General features: G+C 39.1%; 6 protein-coding genes across 8 annotated transcripts; 1 reads left to right on the top strand and 5 right to left on the bottom strand.

The window, feature by feature from the left end:
* Positions 1-82: 82 nt before the first annotated feature.
* LOC137711985 (uncharacterized) lies at positions 83-1,549 on the bottom strand. Its single transcript, XM_068451133.2, has 2 exons — positions 1,293-1,549; positions 83-547 (listed from the first exon to the last, which is right to left on the bottom strand). Exons 1-2 carry the CDS (start codon positions 1,407-1,409, stop codon positions 377-379), a joined length of 288 nt encoding a protein of 95 aa, XP_068307234.2. The 5' UTR covers positions 1,410-1,549; the 3' UTR covers positions 83-376.
* A 965-nt stretch (positions 1,550-2,514) lies between these two features.
* On the bottom strand, positions 2,515-7,496 carry LOC137712816 (signal recognition particle subunit SRP54, chloroplastic). The gene is made up of 14 exons (XM_068451983.2): positions 7,165-7,496; positions 6,899-7,034; positions 6,132-6,301; positions 5,741-5,893; positions 5,540-5,617; positions 5,303-5,428; positions 5,080-5,182; positions 4,478-4,578; positions 3,972-4,109; positions 3,742-3,885; positions 3,497-3,572; positions 3,302-3,387; positions 3,028-3,153; positions 2,515-2,845 (listed from the first exon to the last, which is right to left on the bottom strand). The coding sequence occupies exons 1-14, from the start codon at positions 7,348-7,350 to the stop codon at positions 2,741-2,743; spliced, it is 1,728 nt and encodes a 575-aa protein (XP_068308084.2). The 5' UTR covers positions 7,351-7,496; the 3' UTR covers positions 2,515-2,740.
* A 75-nt stretch (positions 7,497-7,571) lies between these two features.
* LOC137712815 (Pentatricopeptide repeat (PPR) superfamily protein) lies at positions 7,572-9,905 on the top strand. The gene has a single exon (XM_068451982.2). It carries the CDS (start codon positions 7,572-7,574, stop codon positions 9,390-9,392), a length of 1,821 nt encoding a protein of 606 aa, XP_068308083.2. The 3' UTR covers positions 9,393-9,905.
* Positions 9,540-11,781, bottom strand: LOC137712817 (uncharacterized). Of its 3 annotated transcripts, none has more exons than XM_068451985.2 (9): positions 11,548-11,781; positions 11,344-11,464; positions 11,064-11,241; positions 10,895-10,957; positions 10,657-10,758; positions 10,396-10,551; positions 10,190-10,309; positions 9,914-10,040; positions 9,540-9,806 (listed from the first exon to the last, which is right to left on the bottom strand). In XM_068451985.2, the coding sequence occupies exons 2-9, from the start codon at positions 11,439-11,441 to the stop codon at positions 9,703-9,705; spliced, it is 948 nt and encodes a 315-aa protein (XP_068308086.2). In that variant the 5' UTR covers positions 11,442-11,464; positions 11,548-11,781; the 3' UTR covers positions 9,540-9,702. The 3 variants fall into 3 exon arrangements, with proteins under 3 accessions (XP_068308086.2, XP_088540193.1, XP_088540192.1); XM_088684067.1 differs by having other exon boundaries at positions 11,344-11,427; positions 11,548-11,689; XM_088684066.1 differs by having other exon boundaries at positions 11,344-11,456; positions 11,548-11,685.
* Positions 11,782-12,927: 1,146 nt separating this feature from the next.
* Positions 12,928-17,121, bottom strand: LOC137712893 (rho GTPase-activating protein 1). Its single transcript, XM_068452078.2, has 5 exons — positions 16,062-17,121; positions 15,007-15,127; positions 14,743-14,862; positions 14,347-14,577; positions 12,928-13,829 (listed from the first exon to the last, which is right to left on the bottom strand). Exons 1-5 carry the CDS (start codon positions 16,514-16,516, stop codon positions 13,197-13,199), a joined length of 1,560 nt encoding a protein of 519 aa, XP_068308179.2. The 5' UTR covers positions 16,517-17,121; the 3' UTR covers positions 12,928-13,196.
* Positions 17,122-20,493: 3,372 nt separating this feature from the next.
* On the bottom strand, positions 20,494-22,285 carry LOC137713365 (putative small nuclear ribonucleoprotein G). The gene is made up of 4 exons (XM_068452655.2): positions 22,132-22,285; positions 21,972-21,994; positions 20,820-20,941; positions 20,494-20,708 (listed from the first exon to the last, which is right to left on the bottom strand). The coding sequence occupies exons 1-4, from the start codon at positions 22,164-22,166 to the stop codon at positions 20,646-20,648; spliced, it is 243 nt and encodes an 80-aa protein (XP_068308756.2). The 5' UTR covers positions 22,167-22,285; the 3' UTR covers positions 20,494-20,645.
* Positions 22,286-22,338: the final 53 nt, after the last annotated feature.

Genomic DNA, 22,338 nt, shown 5'->3' with positions numbered 1-22,338 from the left:
AACTGCGATGGCGCGTTTCAAGCGCCTCCCCCAAACTCTTTTGCTAGTGCATTAGTTCTCCATGCAACTCCTCCCCCAGCCATATTTGAACTGAATTTTATTCAATATTCTTGGGAAAACAACAAAAGGAACATTGTATTAGATTGCATATATATGTTTCCTTACAGAATTTCATAATGTATATATAGCTGACACTTGACAGAGAATTACCAAATTAATCTACGTCAAATTAACCGAAAGTACATACGTAGGGTGTCCAAATGGATATCATGCATGTTCATTTCAAAATAACAACGGTAGAAGAAAGAGAAGCAAATGGGGGGAAGAAGGTTGCAAAATTTTGCCATATTGCTTCTATCTGGTTCGGCGTCGAAGTTCACTTCTCTCTCAATTTCTTGGTTAGGGCAAATATAGCGCCGACTGCAGCCACGACCACCGCTGAGATAATAATGCTTTTCTTGAGCGTCTGCGCTGCATCTTTCTTCTCCTTCTCCCTCTCCTTCTCCTTCTCCTTCTGCTGCTTTCTCTCTTCAGCCTCTAATTTTTCCTTGAAAATAAACAGCGCAACATTATTAGCCAGACTGCCCTGCATACAGAAGAGAGGCACAAAAGAACACCAAGATTTCCGGACTTTTTTTTTTTTTTTCTTTTACGAAACCTTGTCGCCAAAAGTGTTCGTGTTAGCTTGAAATAAGCTGTTAAAGGGTTATGAGGTTCACTAATAACTTCACATGTAAGTGTCAATGGCTGTCTAGCATGGTATTAGATATTTGGTTACCTGAGATCGTGGGACCAACCTTCAAACCCATCGCGTACTTATCACTTTTCGATAAAACGATTTTCCCATTCCTCCACTTATTTTCGTGCTTTTCTTTTACACAAAAGAAAAACTAGATACATTCAAAAACTACATCTAACCAAATACAATCAGAGGACTGATGACCCCAAAATTGGCTAAAGCAACAACCGCGAAGTGCACGTTTGTATTCAATTATCAATAGCATCACAGTAAGGTGAGGAGTGCAAGCCGACAAAATATGATTGCGGAAATCACTATTTATTCGATATGATTGCATACACACAACACTAATAAGACTGATTACAAACTTTTAATTAAAAAAAAAAAAACTACGGAAACCAAAAGAAATAAACAATAAGCGGGATATATATAAGCCACATTTTGTCCTCCCTCAATTAAGTCCTAGTATTCTCGAGTTCTATTTTTTATTAAAAGTTTGTGGTTCCGTACGAGTATTTGAGAATACAAAAATTCGAGCGTTGTAAAAAATCACCTTGATTTCCTTGGAGGTAGTTACTAGAGACGATCCACTGTCTTCCTCAAAGTTCTTGTTAGTTCCTGGATTCAATTCTGCATCCACATTAGCTGCTGGAAATGTCGAATCCGCCATTTTCTTTGCAATTTCTTTCTTTCTTCCTGTGTGTTCTTTCTTTCTTTCTTTCTACGGCGGTACGAAGGGAAGGGAGGAGAGACTCGAGAGATATCAGAAGCAGAAAGAGAGAGAAGATGTGAGGCAGAGACACGTGTCAGTAGCTTTTTTCTTGGAACACACGTGTTGATCTCTTAGGTTGAGGTGCAACGGTTTGTCATGTTTTTCTGAGTCTTCTAACTTTAACTAGCCTACTTTCTTGTTTTGTCGTAAACCATCCTACAAATCCACCCGTGACTCGTTCTAGGCCTATCCGCATTTGGAGGGTGAAGGGACGAGAGATTGTTGGGTAGAGGAAAGCCCCTGCTCACTAGTCATCCAAGACAAATAAATTCAGACATTTGGTTCCTCTTGTGTTCGACTAGAGCGAATGAGTAATCTTAGCCATTGAACAAGGATTCAACGACTGAGATTCTAGAACATGACATGAGCCGATTTATTCTTAGAAAACCCCACAATTTAGGTTTTTGAATAGAAAGAGGGTCCTCTCCAGATCCACCTCATATCTTAGCTATTCATCATATATCGTGCGGTTAGTTTTCGTCAAATACTATTTGTGTTTAATTTTAAATAAAAAAAAGTCAAATAATTTCTAATCGCATGATGTACGATAAATTGTTAAGATGTAAGGATCCTAAAGTGGATCTGGAGAGGATCCTCTTTCCATTCAAAAACCTAAGTTGTGGAGTTTTCTAAGAATTAATCGGCTCATGTCATGTTCTAGAATCTCAGTCGTTGAATCCTTGTTCAATGGCTAAAATTTTTGAACCATAATGACCGATTCATTCTAGAATTTAGCTAAATTGTTACTTATAACTAATTTTTTCCAACATTTTATTTCACTTATGAATTGAACAATAAATGGGGCTTTTTATATCACTACAACTATAAGGAGACGATATGTAAAATCAGTTATTTAAGATTTAGATATTTGCTACCGGAATGCCCAGGCAGGTGGGTGAAATCTGACTGTCGATGCATTGTGGACTCCACTAACATCATCGATATCAATGATCATGAATCGTATCAATGGTCATGAATCGCACACGGACGTGGACGAGTGACATCATAAAGAGTGTTGCAATGCAACATGCAAGAATTTCCCATTAATACAAAAAACAGATTGCGTACAAAAAAAGTGAATATACAATGAGCTTGATGCATGGCCTACAGCAATCATGGAGAATATGTAATATTCTTGTGGAGTTGTACGCAAACATATCTCTGAGAGTGTAAAATACTGAGAACACGAATCTCATTGACATGAACTCCCTCCCGCTAGCTATGCTCGTTCAGTTTCCCCCTCCGAAACCACGAGGACCGGGCCGAGATGCCGAGCCAACAAACTGCCTCCTTGAATCAGATCGTCGCTTCCGCCTTGCAGTGCCAGGAGGAGCCTGAAAAAGGAGGAATCCCAAACCGTAAAAGATGTATCCACCATGCAACAACAGTCTATGATAAATGAATAAAAGCTGCTAAGTGCGCACGGCAAAACTAGATGGCAGAGACATTTTATACAGTTCGTTAGCATGGCATATAAACTACCGAGAGCAAACAAAAGTAATGGAAAGTGAAGCACCTTTTGTTCAGTTTTGAGAGATTCTTCAAGATTGTTCAGCGCAGGAATAGAGCCGCCTTCCATTACACCCATTAGATTCTTCATACGAACTCGCATTTGGAAGAGTTGAGCAACAAGTTGGCTCACCTGATATTGACATCGTTAAGAACATTGCAGTTATATGTAGTAGCAGCAGCTGATTGTGAAAATCAAATATAAATTCAACATCCGCAAGCCCTTTTTACGGGGAAGCTGATATGAGGACACTTAAACCGTAGGTAGCCATTGCACATACCTGCTGCTCTGTTTTCCCGGACTCTTGAGCAACTCTTTTTCTCCTGGTTGAAGATTCTGCCAACAACTCTGGCTTCTCCTTTTCCTCTGTAATCAAAGATGAGAATCAGAAAGCCATATATAACCTGCAGCGCACCATGAAGCGGCAGTATTTTCATTAAATGGTAGTTTCAATAAATCAAAAGGAATAAGATACCGGGGGTCATCACTTCAATCATTGCTTCCATTATCTTCAAACTCTTCTCTGCTTCTCGAATTTGTGCGGGAGTAACCTGTTCAGTCAGGCAAATTGGAAAGTTCTAAGAATTAAATACAACCAAAATAAGGAACCCGCTGGATCTCAGCAACTATCAAATTTCAGGTCATAAGTGTATGTGTACCGAATCAAATACAACCTCCTAAAAGTAAATATACAGAATGGAACCAAACAGGCTTTCATACCTTGCCCATGCCAGGGATCATTCCAAGAACACGAGTCATGGAACCCATGCGTGCAACAGCACGAGTTTGTTTTAGGAAATCGTTGAAATCAAACTTTGCACTCATTATCTTCTTTTGCAAGTCTTCAGCATCTTCTTGTTTCATCTATATTGACAACTCAATTAGAACTCATATAAATATTCACGGAATCTGGGTGTGGAATTTACACAGAGGAATAAAACCCCACTCACAACTTCTTGCGCCTTTTCCACAAATGAGAGAACATCTCCCATTCCTAATATGCGTCCCGCCATACGGTCTGGGTAAAATGGTTCAAGGTCCTCCATCCTCTCTCCTCGCCCAACAAGTTTGATTGGCTTTCCTGATACCTGCCATTAACTCATTATTAGGAAAACAATTACAGAAAAGTATTTGAGTAGCTTAACTATTTTAGCAAGAAGAGATGCTTCAAAACGCAACTACGTCATCTGAATGCTACAGAGAAATGCAAACATGAATAATATTGAATACTATTGAAAGCAAAATTCTTGATAAATTATACAAACTTCAATATCATAAGTGATTCTTCCTCTAGAAAGAGTTAATTATCTATTCCCTTGAGATTTTCAAATCATGGTTTATACCATAAACGTTTATTTTTAGCTTCGCACTCACTTGAAATTTAATGATGAATAATAAATGGGGCAGAACAAATGAGATTACTATGACAAAACAAGTAAGGCAACAAGAAGCAAACCTCTTTAACACTCAAAGCTGCTCCACCTCTAGAATCCCCATCTAGCTTTGTTAAAATAGCTCCAGTAATCCCAATCTCTACGTTGAATGTTGTGACTAAAGCTGCAAACTCAAAGAACATAGTCAGCTTACTTCTACAAGTATTCATAATTTCGTTTGTGGCATGGTAACATTACATTTTTGAAACAATGATCACTTGAATTGCGTCAATGTGTATTCACACACTAAGAACATCAAATGACATGCAAATTGATGACACATGACACAAATTAACAATTGAGTCTACGAATCACATAATTCAGTTCAGATGGTATGAATTTGGTTTTTTATCTCAAACATTAAGTAGAGCAACCAATTTCCTAACTCTTATGTGTACATGAAATTGCAGATGGATCATATTTCTTCTCCTAAGTGGGTACAGAGATATGATCCACAAAAACTACCAAAACAAAGATTACAGTAAAAAACCATGCTTGTTTTGCTTCTCTGTCTAGTTTTGCAGCAATAATGGAAGAAAGGGAAAGAAAATAGAATCTGTCTATTTGGGTGATTAAACTTGAAAATACATCAAAAAATTGAACTATAAGCCTGAAATCTGAATACCTGCAGCTTCTTGGCCAGTCATTGCATCCACAACAAGCAAAACTTCTGTGGGATTCAAAACCCGCTTAACTTCTTTCAGCTCATCCATCATTCCTTTGTCTATCTGATAAACAGAAGAAAACCAAAAAAATAAAAAAACTCAAGACAAAGTTAATATAACCAGCATACGTTCTCAAAATATCATCACAGAATTACACAAAAATGACATTCGTAAAAGAATTACCTGAAGCCTTCCAGCAGTATCCATTATTACTACATCTATGTTTTTCTTTTTGGCCTCCGCTAAACCTTGCCTAGCTATTTCTGAAGGTTTAGTGTCAGTCCCTGCTGTATATACAGGCACTTTTACCTGTTTCAAGCTTCAACTTTCCATAAGAATGAACGCGGACCAAAAACTTAGAACAGAAGAGTCGCTGGAAATGTAAAGTCGTTCACTTTATTGGCAATGCAAATCGCATACCTGTTCACCTAAAATTACAAGTTGGTCAATAGCAGCAGGTCTGTATACATCACCAGCGACAAGCATAGAAGTCTTCCCCTGTGAGTGGTGTATGTCACGGGGTCAGAAAATGGAAAAAAAGAAAAGCAAAAAAGTAAATTTTGCATAGCTCCAATGCATATAATAATGGTATGAAAGAGGGATATGCTCGTGGAAATGCACCAGTTTCTTAAGGTAATTAGCCAATTTTGCGCATACAGTCGTCTTCCCAACTCCTTGTAAGCCAGCCAATAAAATAACAGTGGGACCAGATTTTGCAAAGGTAAGTTCAGACACCTCTCCACCCATCAGTTTCACTAGCTCGTCATTCACAATCTGAAAGAAGCCGCAATTGACTATCATAATTCATTAGGAATCGATGCTTAAAATAGACTACCTAGCTTTTCCTTGAAAAGCAAGAGAATCATGTATCGTTATACTCAAGAAAGTTGAGATTCCACCGTAAAACCAATTGGCAATAGGGGGAGTAGCCCAACCTCTTATAAGCCCATGCAAGGTCCCCCCTCCCATCAATGTGGGACTCATTCTCAACATATACAATGTGTGAAGTTACCTTGACCAATTGCTGATCCGGCTTCACTCCTCGAATAACTCCGACACCAACAGCCTGGTCACTGACAGCTTGGACAAACCTTCTTACAACAGGAAGGCTCACATCAGCTTCCAAAAGAGCCCTCCTTATATCTCTCATAGGCTCCGCTATATTCTCCTTAGTCAAAACCTCTGCAGTACAAAAGCCCAGTGATCAGTGCGATCATGCTATGGAATTTTAAGGGGTTTTTTACATAGAAGCCCTTGATAAAATTACACTATAGAGAAAAACACTTCAAGGCCAATACTTTAGAAAGTAAAAATAAATCATGCCGACTCTTCAATTCGAGAAGCGCACCGATGAAATTTGTCCACCACTAAGAATCAATTAGAAAATGAAAAGTGACTCGTTGAACGGTTTTTCTCCTCTCCAATTTAACTCTGTAAGGGCTCATTTGGGACTGCTTTTGTAGGAAGCAGTTCTGCTCATAAGTGCTTCTTCTAAGGGTGCTTTTATTATAAGCATGCAGAAAAACTTCATTATAAATCCAAGTGCTTCCTGGAAAAACATTTGGAACTTGGAAGTGCTTTCAAAGAAGCACATAGCAAGTGCTTCTCCAGAAAGCGCTTCTACATTCTAGTACCGCTTTTGGCTGTTAAAAAACACTTTTAACCCTTCCGGAAGCAAATCCCAAACAAGTGCTTTTTAATAGAACTCACTTGACCCTAGAAAATTTGATTCAAAATTTTAAATCGTAGAAGGAAAAAAGAAGTTCAGGAGAAGCAAACCTTCGCCTTTGAGCTTGCTCCAAGCCGATTCGAGCCCACTCGTCAACTGGCCAAACATTTCAGCCCTCACAATCCCCCGCAACTCCTTCCGAGCAATCGTAACTTGCTTCGAATTCACCCAACCCCATATCTCCCTCTAACAACAATTCACCAAACACAAATTTATCAGCAAAAATAAAAAAAGTACGAAACTTTCAGTGCCGGCTTCAAATTCCAAATTATTTTCCTGCGTTTTCTCGGAAACCAAACAAGATTTGAGGACATACAGTGAACAAGTTTCTAGAAGTGAGCCAAGCGGGGCTGCCCGAAGCAGTCCAGGAGGATCCCAGCTTGACCGCCGGACTCCTCGCCGCCTCGTACTTGGAACCGGAGAAGCCTCTGTTGGTGGACACGGAATGCGACGTCGTAGACAAGTGGCGGGAAGCAACGGTCGAGAAATGTACGGCTTCCATCGCCGTTGAGATATTTCCTTTTCTGGTTTCTCGGGCCAAAGCTGATCACTCTATCCAATCCAAGCCTGTTATCTAGTTCGTTTGGGTGACAAAATGCTTCGCGGACCACCGCAATTACCATGGACCCTTCAACATCACGTGCCCTCTCAAGTCGATCACGTGCAGCAACGTTGTGAATTGGCTTACACATATTTTGCAGTGTAAGCTGCGAGTGTTATCCGATGTGGGAGTCTTCATGGAACGCTCGATTACGAGAGCTATCGAAGCAATGTCTCTTCTTCGAAGCTCTCACTGTTTACCGCCTAATGCTCCGCCGTGGCCACTCGCCCAACGCCTTCACTTTCCCCTTCGCTCTCAAATCCTGCGCCGCGCTCTCGCTTCGTTTGACCGGCTCGCTCCTCCACTGCCATGTGCTCAAAACCGGCTGCGAACCCGAACCCTTTGTGCAAACTGCTCTCGTTTCGATGTACTGTAAGTGTTGCTTGGTTGACGATGCACGGAAGGTGTTCGATGAAAATCCCCACTCGAGGATGCTGACTGTTTGCTACAATGCGTTGATAGCTGGGCACACTTCGAATTCGAGATTTTCTGACGCGGTTTTGTTGTTTCGTCGGATGAGGGAGGCGCGCGTGGCGGTTAATTCAGTTACAATGCTGGGTTTGGTTCCCGGGTGCGCTGCTCCGGTGCATTTGGGGTTTGGGATGTGCCTTCATGGCTCTAGTGTTAAGTGCGGCTTCGACATTGATTCGTCCGTGACGAATTGTTTGCTGACTATGTATGTGAAGTGTGGGTCGCTTGATCATGCAAGGAAGCTGTTTGATGCAATGCCTGAGAAGGGTTTGATTACTTGGAATGCGATGATTTCCGGGTACGCGCAAAACGGTCTCGCTACTCATGTTTTGAGCTTGTATAAGGAGATGGAGTCTTGTGGTGTTTGTCCTGATCCTGTGACACTAGTTGGTGTTCTTTCGTCTTGCACTCACCTCGGTGCACAGGGCATTGGACGTGAGGTAGAGCGGCGGATAGAGTCTTGCGGATTTGGTTCTAATCCGTATTTGAATAATGCCCTGGTTAATATGTACGCTAGGTGTGGTAATTTGGTGAAGGCTCATGCTATTTTTGATGCCATGCCTCAGAAAAGCTTGGTTTCCTGGACAGCGATTGTAGGTGGGTATGGGTTGCATGGACAAGGAGGGGTTGCGTTGGAGCTCTTTGAAAAAATGGTTATGACCGGAATTAGACCTGACAAAACTGTTTTCGTGACTGTTTTGTCTGCGTGTAGCCATGCAGGATTGACCGATAAGGGGTTGGAGTATTTTGCTGCAATGGAGAAAATATATGGATTGCAGCCTGGTCCAGAGCATTACTCTTGCATGGTAGATCTTTTAGGTCGCGCAGGTCGACTCAAGGAAGCCAAGGAGCTAATTGAGTCCATGCCGGTAAATCCTGATGGTGCAGTATGGGGTGCCCTCTTGGGTGCCTGTAAAATTTATAAAAACGTAGAGCTGGCAGAGTTAGCATTTGAGCACGTCATCGAGCTTGAGCCAACCAATATCGGTTACTATGTGTTGTTGTCGAATATATACTCTGATGCGAAGAATCTAGAGGGCGTTTTGAAGGTTCGAGTTATGATGAGGGAAAGGAAGCTCAAAAAGGAGCCAGGGTTTAGCTATGTCGAATGCAAAGGAACAGTTCAAGTTTTCTTGGCTGGCGATAGAACCCATCGTCAGACTGAAGAAATATATAGGATGCTGGATGAATTAGAAAATTTAATGACGGAACCTGGCGTGTCTGATGAGAATGATCAAGGAAGAAACGAAGAGCAATTAGTTCACAGTGAAAAATTGGCAATTGCATTCGCGCTCTTAAATACTGCACCAGGGACCGAAATCGTAGTGATAAAGAACCTGAGGGTATGTGGAGACTGTCATTTGTTCATAAAGTTGGTAAGCAGGATTGTCGATCGCCAGTTTGTTGTCAGAGATGCAACTCGTTTTCACCATTTTAGGAATGGTGTCTGTTCTTGTAAAGACTACTGGTGATATCTCTTCGCAGACGTCTCAAATCAGCTTGGGTTTTGGATTCGAAATCATGAGAAAAGTTGAGGTGAAGGTCGCTATCTTTGCTTGAATTTTATTACTTATCGGCTTTTGGCTATTGAACACACAAACACAATGCCAGAGGACAAGTTTCCTGCAAGTGATGGGCAAATTAATTCGGACACACTCAGTTCCGATTTAGTGGGTTCGAGGAACTTCTCTGTAACAATACATGGGTTTGAAGTACCAACTGTTCAACAGAATCACTGGCTAGAAAACTTTATACTAGTTGAGCAAGACGACGAAGACAAATCTATCCGCCAATTGGTACAGCCGCATCAGTTCCTGTAACACATTCTTCTTCAACAAACGGAATACTTCTCCACACTGTCAATTCTATCGGAGCGTTTTCTTTACCTGGAAGTTGTTAAAATTTATACTTTGTAGAACTTGTTTCTCAATTGTTTGATTGATCCAAAATAATTATAAAAATTATTAACGAAAAGGAAAACGGAAGATCTCACCTCCAATGGTTTTATGTCTTTCCATGCAAATCGCAGCATAATGAGAGCCGGCCAACTCTAGAAGCGAAAATTGCCAATTTCTCGTGAGGTTCACGGGGCCAAAAGGTTCAACGCTGATTTCGGACATCTAACAACAAAGAGAATAATCAAAGGGAGGCCAAAACTTCTTCAAGATATGTAAAATGCATACAATCCCTGGACTCTATATAAAACGTATTCAGTTTGATACCCATGGAAGATGTTGCAATAATTTTTGTTTACGAGTCTCTGACAAACCTCTGAATCTACATCCCCAGATGAATCGACGCCTCCCTTAGCTGCATCCCTGAATCGAATGGTGAAGGTCTTAAACGGTGAAGCAGAGAAGCCCTTTCCCAATGCTTTCACATATGCCTCCTGGAAAGGAGAAAGGAGATCCATGGCAATAAGAAAAAGCTTGAGAAAACATAACCCTAAACCCTTATTCGATCAGTCTCACAGACCTTGAGAGTCCATAATTTTATAAACTGTTGACGCTGAATTTCAATGTCCGAAATAGAAGATAAATGTTCCACTTCATGAGAAGAAAAGTACCGTCGAGCAAAAGCTAAAATTTCGTTCTTCAACTTCCGTTTCTTATTTTCCACATCTATACCGATCTAAAATCAGAAATGCAATCACATAAGTTCCAAATTATAACTTCATCAACAACAATATTTATGCATACATAACTATATATATACTTGAATACTCCAAACACTTACCGGAGAATCCACAGTTACTCCACAAGCTATCAAGGAAGAAGTGTGCGAGAGGCTGAAATGCAATGGTGGTGGCTGCCAGCCATCAGCAAATTGCCACTCTACCTACTCTCAAGTAAGCTATAAGAACGATTAAAATTTGCACCGGAAAAAATAAAGAGCTCAAAGAACATGACTGTAAAGTAAATGGGAGCATAGATGACAACAATTTCACTAGACTTGGTAAGAAAAAGAAGCATACCTCAGGCTTCCCATGACTGTTCTTTTTAAAGTTTAAGGATCTCGGATCAACTCGATGGTTTGTCTGATCTAGTATCAAACAAAAGAACGTTTAGATATCCACATTAACCATACAAACAACACAAACAGTCATGTTCTCTAACTTGTAAAAGCAAAGGAGAGTGACCTACATATCTAGAAATCGTAGTCCGAACCAATGCCCGGGCAAGCAATGCTCTTTTCTGGAGCTCAATCCCACGCATGCCCAAAACATTATCTCTCTCAGACGGTGACAGAAGCTCGAAATACCGATTCAAAAGGCCCTCACTCTTCACCTCACCAGGCAAAACATACCACAAATGACTTTCCCTGCAAAACCCATCATTTTTAAGACGCAAAAATTGAGATTCCGATTTCGAAAAGCAATCAAATGTCATTGAAAAATGTGGGTTTGGTGGCAAACACACGTACATTCGAGACGGAAGTTGAACAGGGAGCAGAGAGCAGAAATTGCTATGGAGGGCATGAATGTTCATTCTGTGAAATGGTCTGCGTCTGAATAAAATCATGCGTAATTCAACAATCTGTGACACTGTAACATAAGAGGGTAATCGACCGATCACGATTTGAATACGAAGGTAATGAAAACAAAGCAAATCAAAAAGTTGGGGTTACCTCTGAAGAAAGCAATCTAACTTTGCTGCTGCCGGCGTCTACCAAGTACCAACACCAAGAAAAGAAAATTTGCTTTGAGAATTCGTTGAAGGTGCTGTGAGGCTGCTAAGAAACATCGATTTTGCTCCGACGATGAAAGCAAAGACGGGGAAAGGTGGAAACTTGTGGAGGTTTGGGTTTTGGGCTCGGCGGGTTTTTTGACAAAATATGGAGCGGGGATTTCTTGACCCGATCACTAGTCCCGACTCCCACTCACTTTTGTTTGTTTATTTCCCCGCTCCACCCATCTAGACCGGCTATTCCATGAAAATAACTGGACCGAGTCGATAAAACTCGGTTTGTATGTCAACCCATATACAACCGATTTTCTTATGAATCCAATATCGTGGTAGAATAGGCATTTAGGACTACGGTTTAACGATATTGTTCTTTACTTGTAAGTGAGATATCTTAAATTTAATTCTCGATAAAGGTGAATTTGAAATTTGAACTATTATTGATATCCCATTGTAAGCCTTTTTCAAAAAAAAAAAAAAAATTATATATATATATATCACTATAGAATATTGTTTGTAAAAGAAAAAAAATCGGTATTTCTATTGGAGAACAATTCTAAAATAAATAAAAAATAACAAAACTTGAAATTCTAAATCTTTATTAATGAAAAATACTTGCAATATAGAATAAAATAACAGAAATAAATACAGGAATTAAAATGATACTAACTTGACTGAATCACAAATAGTGGCTAGCGCAAAAGTTATGTCCTTCGAACAGTATTTTTGTCCCACTCTTATGCTTGTGGTTCTACTACGTCTGTTCGACCAGGATACAACTATCTAATTCTACAACCCGCACTAGATTATAGAATTCTGGCGAATTATTTTGTGTGTTTACTCTCTGTAAGGTTTTGTATGGGAGAGATAGAAAGGAAAAAGATGATCTACGATGGAAGTCTTTAGTTATATAGGCTATTTCATACATTTTCAAATACATTTTGAATGTATCTGAAACCATACAACTCTTTCCAAACGTTGTGTCTATTAATCAAAACGATTTTTAATTAATTTAATTAAAAACTTAATTCAAAATTAAAATTAATGAACTCTAATTAATTTTAACTTCCTAGGCCCCCGAGTGCCCAACCTAACCAAATTAGTAATGCACTTTGATTAAATATCGTATACACATGTCACTTAATACTACAATCTAGTGTATTTCTTTTTATTTGTAAGCGAAAAACCTTATGTTCGAATTTTGGATGGTAAGTTCGTAACCAATTTATTATTCTCATCCTTTAATAAAAATATATCAGTGTACTAAGATATCGACAGACACTCTTTCTTTTATGATTATTAATTTATCGAACTGAATTAAACATTTCAATGAAATGCATATTTCTAATTTCATTGCTAGTGGAACAAGGAATTTTCAACCACTTTCCAACCTCTACTTGAAAATACAGAAAATGTTAGATCGGGTTGGGGAAATGCGTACAAGGGACAAGGTTAAGAAGCTTCATCCACAAACAAATGTAAACACACGCACATTACATCATACAGACACGGACATACACAACATTTCCACAGGGGAAACACAAACATAAAGCCAAATCTCCCCAACACCCGAAAACACCTCCGAAACACTCTTCAACGCCAACCTTCAGCCAGCTCCGTCCTCGAATTTATGTGGCTAAGAATTCCACTTCTTTTGCTCTTGTCAGCAGTCACAGCAGTTTGAATCAGCAGCTGCTCGTTTACCTTCTTGGGGCCCTTTTTCAGACTCGGACCGCTTGATTGACCACTTTTGCTCTTCCAAATGTTTGGTTGAGCCTCTCTACCTGAACTTGTTACACCATCTTCTTGGGGCCTGTTTGCCAAAGGGCTAACTTGGGATACAACCTCACAAGGACAATTATCTGCCAGAAACCAGTTTCCTCCCGGAATGATATTCTTGATGGAAGATAGGAAAGTTTGAGATCCACTTTCAGTTGTTGCCCTTGTGGGATCATTTTGTGTAGAATGAAGGGGGCTCTCTGAAGCAGGTTCTTTGCCAACAAATACGCCCTCCTCTTCATTTTCCTCGTCAGCCTCCTCTTTGGCCTCTTTGTGATATGGTTGAAGAGTGCTTTGGTGCTCATCCTCGTCAGATGGCTCTAGGCGGGGTACAGGGGCTGTTTCCACCAAAGATTCTTCTCTTTCTTTTAGTGTCTTGACAATAAGAGTCTTGAGGAAATTCATCACTTGGACGGCATACATCAATGCAGTCAAAGGATCTACCATCTGTGAACAATGAAAGTTACACACTTGTTAATAAAAGTAATTTGATGACGGGTGGCTTAAACATATGAAAACATGCTGAAGGAAGACTATCACATCTAACCCTAATTGGAAACTGAAAAAAAGATACTGGATGAAGAAATTAATCACACCACGCAGCTATCAGATTTGTAATGGTTTTTCCTAGGTGATTCGTAACAAGACTGATTTCTGGTCTTTGAACATATTAAGCTTACAAAATAACCCAGCATTGCAATAAAAAGTCCCACCAAAAACTATACCTCTTTCTTATCCCATTCTAATTCGTTCTCTATATCTTCAAGCTTCAAACAAAACTTGCCAAATGCATTGATTATGATAGTCTGATATTTGAGTTAACACATTGGCTCCTACTCTAGTATATAGAACGTGTAGGTGTGGATGTCGCTAATAACGAAGATTATGCATGAAATCGGGGTTTTTTCAGTTTTATTGTTTTTCTTCTTTTCTACAAACTTTAGAGCATAAAGTTTTCACTCACGTTAGTCATGTTTGGTGCAAACACCATGGCAATATTGCGCGCATTCATCTTGTTGAAGTGTTCCATTTGTGCAACATCAGCCATTAGGTTTACTGCCCAATCCAATAATGCAGCTTCTGTTGGAGGTAGGAGCCTAACAAGTTCAGCACACTCTTCTTCCGACTGGGACTGCATTACCTGCTCTGGTGTTAGAGAGTCTAACACAGCAGTTGGAAGTTCTCGGAACCAAGCCTGAGAAGCAACAACACATGAATTTTAACATCAAATGTCATTACATGAACTGAAAGGGCTCAACGATGAGTTCACCTTTGGTTGATTGGGGGAGGGGACAGGGAGCAATGACAATAAGATGGAACAAATAAGAAAACTAGTCATTAACACATGGTAAAGCCTTACCTTAATAAGACCGGCCAAACAGTGCACATCAATGCCCTCTGGTATCACTCCTCGATTTAATTGGTCCCTGATGTACTCCTCCTGACTATTCTCACCATTAATTCTGAAGATTCCCTCAGCCTGCATGTATGACTGAACTTCAGTTTTTTATTGAAGGTAGTTTGAAACTTTGAATTATAACAAAGTGTCCGAAAGTATATCTTCTAATTACATTCTACCCTGGACGTGCTGGAAGAAAGGAACATAAGCAAAAGAGTGATATACCTGCAGACCCCCTTGTGCATACAAATGTCTTTGCATCAAAATGAGTATTGTTGGGACACTGTTCCCTCTGGCATCAAATGAAAGCTGCATAGACTCCGTTGAGACCCCAAAAACGTTTGCGCTGCAGATGAAATCAATGTCAGTATAGTACTTAAACTTTATTGATGCTGTTAAAGTGAAGAACAAAAAAGAAAACTAAACAGAAATATACAACATTTGTCCAACAACAATAAAAAAAAAAAACAAATATACAACAGACTATAAGTATAAATAAAGAACATAGGCGTATCCAGTCCCATTTTTTCTTCATTGAAGTCAACGTGCCAAATCTAGTGCTTATTCTCTATATTTCTCATCTTACTTGACCCTGACAAAGCACCAACTCCTTAACTCAAAACAAAACATGGGTGTAAAACATGAACACCGACAATCATTTTCCAAGTATTTGAAATTCAAGAAAAAAAACCAAAATAAGAGCAAACCAAAGCACATTTAGAATCAAAACAGTACTCAAATTTCACAGCACATCATCACCGTAGAGTTGAATCGTGATGAAATTCTCTTACAACAGACATATTATAAGGTAAATAGAAAATTGGCATCCATCGTTTCCTGGTTGATACATGTTGAAGGATATAATTGATGGAACAAGCTACAATAATTGCTGAGTCTTTTGAGAAGAAAAAAAAAAAAAATTCTACAGAGCAGAATCAGTACACCAAATACCAGCAAGCAAAGCAAAATAATGCCATGTGCCAACACAGAAACTAAAACAAAACGAGGACATAATACGGAAAATTTCCATCAAGGCATATCCGAACAAAAGAATGCAGCTTCAAAACCCACCCAGAAAACACCTTAGAAATCTTTTATCCCCAATCTGACCAAATGAAAACCTAACACAAGGATTCCCAATACAAATTCAACAAACCAACTTTATCAAGATAAAACTTTCAAGAATCCCAATTAGCAGAAACCCATAATTTCAAAAACCCATCAATCAAAACAGAAATATACATGAACCCCAAGAAAAAGATTGAAAATTTGCAATGGACCTGGCACTTGGAGCCCTCCTGGGGACCTCAGGTTCAAGCTCAACAGGCAAACCAAGAAACCCATTGAACCGATCAAAGGTGACATGGGCAACATGCCTGACATTCGAAGGCCACCCAATCTCCATGGAAGAAAGCTTCCCTCTTGCACTATCTGCACTATTAGTACTACTGCAACCAATCAAAGACCTCCTGAAAGCAGTGACCAAAAGGGTCAGAAGCGAAAGTTGATCCCCCTCTCTGTCCCTCTCCTTCCTATTCCTCTCTTCTTCCTCTTCGTCTTCGCTTTCGTCGTCTTCTTCTTCCCCCGAACCCAAATACCCATGGAGGGTGTCCTCTAAAAAGGCATGTGGGTATGGTGAGTCATTGGGTGTAGGTGAAGCAGTACCACATGGAGTGGAGGAGCTTGAAGAGGAAGGGAAGTGAGATGGGGACGGCGATTGGAGGACCTCGGTCATGTTTTGGAGGAAAAAGAAGTAGTCTTTTGGTGATGATTGTGGGTTAATTAATTGGGGTTTTTGACTAAATCTGAGACTCTGGGAAGACCCATAATTGGATTGTGAAATGTTTGGAGTTGGAGTTGGATTCAAGGAAAGGTTCTGGAGGAGGCAGGTGAGACGTGACTGTCATCACTTTTCATGATTTTTCTCCTTTCTTTTAATACCTGTCTTTGATGTTAACTCAAGGATGGGAGGAGTTTAGAGAGAGAGAGAGAGAGAGAGAGAGACTAGGAGGAGAGAGAAGGGGAGATTGAGTGGTAGGTTGAGAGATGGGGATGGAGATGAGTAGAGAGAGAAACAGAGGAGGGAGAGAGAGAGAGAGAGAGAGAGAGGATATTGAATTGTTTACTGTTATGGAGGTACAGATTTGCAGGAATAGAAGGAAAAAGAAAGGAGTAGGAGGTGGGGTGGTGGTGATGTTCCCACTTCACAGCAAAGTCATCCAAATATATATTTTCTGGATTTTGTTGCTGTTGCTGTAGCTAAAGTTTTATCGGCAATATGAAAGGCTTTGAGTTTCTCTCACAACAGTGATTTGATCTTTCCATTGTTTTCTGGTAGCCAATCAACTTTTGATCCCTTAAGCTTTTATATTTTCCTCGGGAATTTTATGCAACATTTGATGTGGGTATTCTAAATTAATGGTGCATTAATGTATGAAGAATTAAAACGTCATGTATGATTGATTTAAAATATTATTATGATGACAGGTTTGTGCTTCTCTTCATCTCCTCCTCATGTACAAAGAAAAGACTTGGCTCCACTCAAGATACCTTGTTGTTAATTCATAGATTTTTATTTTTATGATTAGACTTGTTCGTATTCTAAATCACTATTGCAATCATTTGTGCAAAAAATCAAAATAATATGAGATCGTTTAGTCATCGAACTGTATAAAAATATATGAACGAATTCAATAAAAATATTACGAACCATCTATCTATTTGCAAATGATTGATTAAAAAAATAGTTTTAATTGATTATTAGCATACGTGTCACATCCCGGTCCGGGTCGGATCACTTCCCGGATCTGCTCCACCACCGTAGCACGATATTGTCTGCTTTAGGCTTATCATTCCCTCACGGTTTTGTTTTTGGGAACTCACGAGCAACTTCTCAGTGGGTCATCCATCATGGGATTGCTCTAGCCCCCCTCTCGCTTAACTTCAGAGTTCTTACGGAACCCGAAGCCAGTGAGCTTCCAAAATGCCTCGTGCTAGGTAGGGATGAGAATATACATATAAAGATCACTCCCCTAGACGATGTGGGATGTCACAATACGTGATCTGTATAGAATAAATAATATAAATAGTTCTGATCATAAATATAAAATTTTGTAAACCGATCACAAAGGATATTCAGAAATAACTCATTCTCAATCTTAAGGAACCAAACTTCTCTTGTAACAATTAAAGAGAGCACCATACTAACCTTTAAATTATGGAGTCTTCGGCAGATTGTGATTTTCACACCTGGGTTTTTTTTTTTTTTTTTTTTTTTTTCCTTCTGCACTTTTTCACTTGTTTTATATCTCTTCATTTTTTATTTAGTCTAAAAGCTAGAAGGAAAAAAAATGAACAATGGTGAAGGGAAAAGCTAGAAACAAAATGGAAGAGCGCGGAGGAAAAAAATAGAGTGAAAACTTTTCATTTTCCCGACCTCTCCTACAGTATCGTCACCCCGGTAGAATTTAACCACCAAGTTTAGGATGGATTGGTGTGGTTCCTCTATGCCTAGGACATCAAAATATCGAACCATGAGTGAAGAAAGGCATGAAAGAAAAGCATATTGGCTAGTGATTGTGAGGTCCAAATTCTTAATTGGAGGGGACACCAAAGGCCTCTGCCCTTCCATTCCCTAAATAGATAGAGGGAGGGCAGAGCTTTTGGTTTGTTGTTACTCTGGATGGATTTAAGCATTTATTTGAGAAGATTTGAGTAGCTATATGTTCTTAAGTTAAAGAATATAAAATTGATTAAAAGTGTTTAACGTACTTAAAACTATTCGTTTTTAAAATTTCTCTAATCAATTTCACGACGAGAATTCGACTCTCATTCATTCTCTTATGAAATAAAAGTTTAAAGAAATGGTATCCTACTAGTTTATGGAGGTAAAATCACATTCTTACCAACATGATCCTATTTAAGGTAGTTATGAAAATGGAGGCCATAAGTCTTACGTGAAATAAAAAAATTAAGGCAATTAACGTGCACATTTGTTTGTTGGGACTTTTTGGGAGCATTTAACGACTTTTGTTTTGTAGTTTAAGGTGGAATGAAAGTTAATAAAAACTTGTTTTTTTTTTTTTTCTGCAAAACCATGTTGATAAAATAAAAAATATTTGCTAAACTAAGCTTATGCTCAAATGAATGTGAAAGGCAAATGAAGGGCAGTTAACATCAAAGTTAGGGGGATTTCTTTTTTAATACAAACTATAAGATAATTATAATAAATTCATTTTAGTTACGAAGAGATCGACTTAGTTAAACTCATATATCTTTTTGCATCTACATTTTAACCAACATGGTTAAACTCGTGTATAATTCTCCATCTACTTTCACTTGCGTTTCCTCTCGTCTTTTACTAAAAACGAAAACCAAAATGGTCACCAAAGAGGCATCAAATGTAGCAAGGGCCAAAACTGCATTAAGGATGTAGGTAAGGCAAGCACAAAGCACATGTGGATAAAGGGAAAATTGACTACTGGTATAATTTTCTGCTTTCAATCCAAGCTCGATCGACATTTTAGTTGCCGTTGCCGTTGGCTTTGTGAAAGAATATGCAAATGCCAAACAAAAGTTGGAAACACAGAAGAAAAAGTGAGGAAGGAAAAGCAGAGCTAGCTAGTTGCAGTCGAGGCTGTCGAGCCGTTTTTATCAGACTGCAAAAGAAGCTTTAAAACTTGCAGGAAGGAGCAAAACAGCTAGCCGTTGCCTCTTTCAAATTCAAAAATAACAACCGTTAGTGGTTTCTTTCATGCTCGCAATAGCTTTTGCTTCTACAAAGAGGGGAATTTCCAGGTCATCGTCAGGACCCAAATTTTGTTGAGCCTCTTCCCTACCGTTATCACTATTGTAATGCTTCAATACACACGGATTCTAGTTAATCTCAGGGGTGGACATGTTTCGGTTTGGTCTAATTACCCTATTGAAATCACAAACCGCACCGTAGATATGACTAATTTCATTCGGTTAGGTTTTGCTCGAAAGATTCATTTGAGCTGATTTGATTTCTTTTGAGTTTTGCACAACATATAAAAGAAGCCGACATAGGCCGACATTTTCTTTTTGGGTGATGCAAAAGAGACCATCTACATGAACATATTTTGTACACCACATGATGTGACGTTTGATAATTGAACTTTTATAAATCATCAAAAAAAGAATCCAACCATCAACCTACACATCATATAGTTCACAAAATATGGTCTAGGCACTAAGACACAGACACATGTAACTGGTCCAGTCCAATTCAGAGCGAATTAATGCGCCAAAATCGCATCACCCAAACCAAGCCTGACCAGCCCGGTTCAGCATTGGGAGGTTTGCAGTGTTTTGGCCAACAACGAGACCAAATTTATGCGTTCAAACCTCGTTTCAAATGCATTTAGTAAAGGCTGTTTACAACAAAAGTAGAGGATGATCAAGCTTGAACAGTCTAAAGCTTCCAAAACAAATAGTATCAGGAAAATTCAAGAGCCACTCCGGGATCAAAATAGACCCCGTTGCCTACTTCTGAAGTTCGACATGCGTATCAAGACACCATCCGACTAGACTGATATATATATATATATATATATATATGCAAAATATGAGCTAACTCAGTAGCTCGTAAACAAGTAAGACCTCGTCCCAATTCAACTGCAGGGGAGGCGGGAAGCACGCAGCTGTAGTAGCTCATTTACACGAGTCTAGAAAGTAGAAATTGGCAAAGAGTAAGTCAAAGTGAGTCGTACAATCGACATCCAGGCTGACAAGTACATTGTATATTATCACAAGGCAACTAACTGGTATTCCATAACAACCAAAGCAAGTACATATTACCGAAAGAAAATACATCAAACTCAAAGAATGCAAAGCCGGAATCATCACTGCATTTTAGCCACTGGTTCGAGTGCTTCAACTGTAACCACACTATTGCCTCGGATCACCTGCAGAAACAAAAGTAAGAATTAAGCAACCAACTTAATTACTGGAACATGTGGCAAATGGCAGTGCAACTATAAAACTAACAAACAAAAGAGGAGAAAACTAGGACCTACCACCATGCCAATTTCATTCTTTTCATTGCCATTCACTTCTTCGGTGTTGTCCACAACCAGGTTCATGAACTGGTCAAAACCACGGAGGGTACCAATGACCATGCGATTAGCATTCAGCTTGACTGCAATCGAAGACATCAGTTACTTCAGCCCTTTAAAGTTTCTCATAACGTTAAAGAAAAGAAAATTACAGATTCCAATAGTATAAGGAAAATTGTTTCTGCACATGTTAGACATAAAGTTTTGACTTCTACCATTTCCCCCCAAATTTCAACTACTTCTCTACAAACCACTCATAAATAGGAAAAATGTAGCGAAGTTAGAGGGGGCAAGTTATAACTTGATTTTCACACAACGATTCCGGAACATCTAGAGTTAAAAAAAATCCAAAATGCCCAGTGAGTTTAAAGAGGAGCCAGAAGCCCGAAACAACTCATTCATCATATAACGCAAGGAAAACAACTAATAAACCCATACAAAAAAAGGGCAGATCCTTTCTAACTAATACAAATACATCTTTATGTGCTCACTCAGATGGACTGTGCATATGCAGCAAAAAGTATCCCTACTTCACTAAAAATGTACAAGAATAAACAGATTCCGATTCCAATGCTTGAATGTATGCAATGTAACTAAGTTAAAGTTGATGTTCACATTTAGAATTACATATTCATCCCACGCATGATAAAATCACCGCATATTAAGCGAACAAAAACATTGAATCCGAAATTATGGTTAACACTTAACAGTCCGAAATCATGACATTCAGTAACAAATTACTGCCAAAGAAAAAATCTAAACCTACAGTCTCTAAAAAGGATGGGACACATATTAAAACGATGCGAACATATGAATACTTCGTATTACTAAATTTTTTGACCTACGAATATTGGTATTATGACAGTATGGTTTCTGAAAAGCAAGGTTTCTGTAATGTTAAAGAGTTTCACCAAGAAACCAAAACATAATCGATTCGGCTTACTGCCTAATGCCTATTCAATTTCCACTAAATAGTTAATACCCATATAATCTAAACATAATACCAACTTTAACAGTTGAATTCAGCTAATTTTCCCAGCAACCAAACAGAACAAGAATACAAATCCAGCAGTAAAGAGAAAAAATGGGGGAGAAACTGCATCCAAAACTTACTTTGGAGCTTTTTGTCCATGTACCTATTGAGAAGAAAAAAAAAAGCAACAAATTCCAATTAATTAGCATCCTAATTCAAAAAAAAAAAAAAAAAAAAAAAGAATAGAGCAGAGAATCGGAACGACGAAATCGAGCATTTGAGACAGAAAAAAAAAATTACTTTTTCAGATCCGGAGGCTGGCCTGATCTGCTCATGGCGAGGAACTAGAGAGAGAGAAAGTGTGAGGTTTTGGGAGACGAAGTCGACTACTGCAAAAACCCTAGCGAGGGAAATTTTTGATCTCTCTGGTTTCTATTGAAATGGAAACGGGTTTTGCTTGAGAGGTGGGCCCATAAAATGCTAAGTAGCAAACACTTGGCCCAATCA

Source organism: Pyrus communis, chromosome 14 (genome assembly GCF_041283825.1).
Source record: "Pyrus communis isolate YQ-2024b chromosome 14, ASM4128382v1, whole genome shotgun sequence".
Classification (NCBI taxonomy): domain Eukaryota; kingdom Viridiplantae; phylum Streptophyta; class Magnoliopsida; order Rosales; family Rosaceae; genus Pyrus; species Pyrus communis.
This window is presented reverse-complemented; position numbering and strand designations above follow the sequence as displayed.

Coding starts and splice junctions, on each gene's coding strand:
- LOC137712893 (XM_068452078.2), bottom strand. CDS start 16,516: ATGACCGAGGTCCTCCAATCGCCGTCCCCATCTCACTTCCCTTCCTCT. Junction 15,128..16,061: donor AGGAGGGCTCCAAGTGCCAG/GTCCATTGCAAA, acceptor TTTCATCTGCAG/CGCAAACGTTTTTGGGGTCT. Junction 14,863..15,006: donor ATGCACAAGGGGGTCTGCAG/GTATATCACTCT, acceptor TCATACATGCAG/GCTGAGGGAATCTTCAGAAT.
- LOC137713365 (XM_068452655.2), bottom strand. CDS start 22,166: ATGAGCAGATCAGGCCAGCCTCCGGATCTGAAAAA. Junction 21,995..22,131: donor CAGCCTCCGGATCTGAAAAA/GTAATTTTTTTT, acceptor TCTTCTCAATAG/GTACATGGACAAAAAGCTCC. Junction 20,709..20,819: donor AGAATGAAATTGGCATGGTG/GTAGGTCCTAGT, acceptor TTGTTTCTGCAG/GTGATCCGAGGCAATAGTGT.
- LOC137712815 (XM_068451982.2), top strand. CDS start 7,572: ATGTGGGAGTCTTCATGGAACGCTCGATTACGAGAGCTATCGAAGCAA.
- LOC137711985 (XM_068451133.2), bottom strand. CDS start 1,409: ATGGCGGATTCGACATTTCCAGCAGCTAATGTGGATGCAGAATTGAAT. Junction 548..1,292: donor CTACCTCCAAGGAAATCAAG/GTGATTTTTTAC, acceptor TTTATTTTCAAG/GAAAAATTAGAGGCTGAAGA.
- LOC137712817 (XM_068451985.2), bottom strand. CDS start 11,441: ATGATTTTATTCAGACGCAGACCATTTCACAGAATGAACATTCATGCC. Junction 10,759..10,894: donor ACAGTCATGGGAAGCCTGAG/GTATGCTTCTTT, acceptor ACTTGAGAGTAG/GTAGAGTGGCAATTTGCTGA. Junction 10,310..10,395: donor TAAAATTATGGACTCTCAAG/GTCTGTGAGACT, acceptor TCTCCTTTCCAG/GAGGCATATGTGAAAGCATT.
- LOC137712816 (XM_068451983.2), bottom strand. CDS start 7,350: ATGGAAGCCGTACATTTCTCGACCGTTGCTTCCCGCCACTTGTCTACG. Junction 7,035..7,164: donor CTTCTAGAAACTTGTTCACT/GTATGTCCTCAA, acceptor AATTGTTGTTAG/AGGGAGATATGGGGTTGGGT. Junction 6,302..6,898: donor GAGCAAGCTCAAAGGCGAAG/GTTTGCTTCTCC, acceptor TTTGTACTGCAG/AGGTTTTGACTAAGGAGAAT.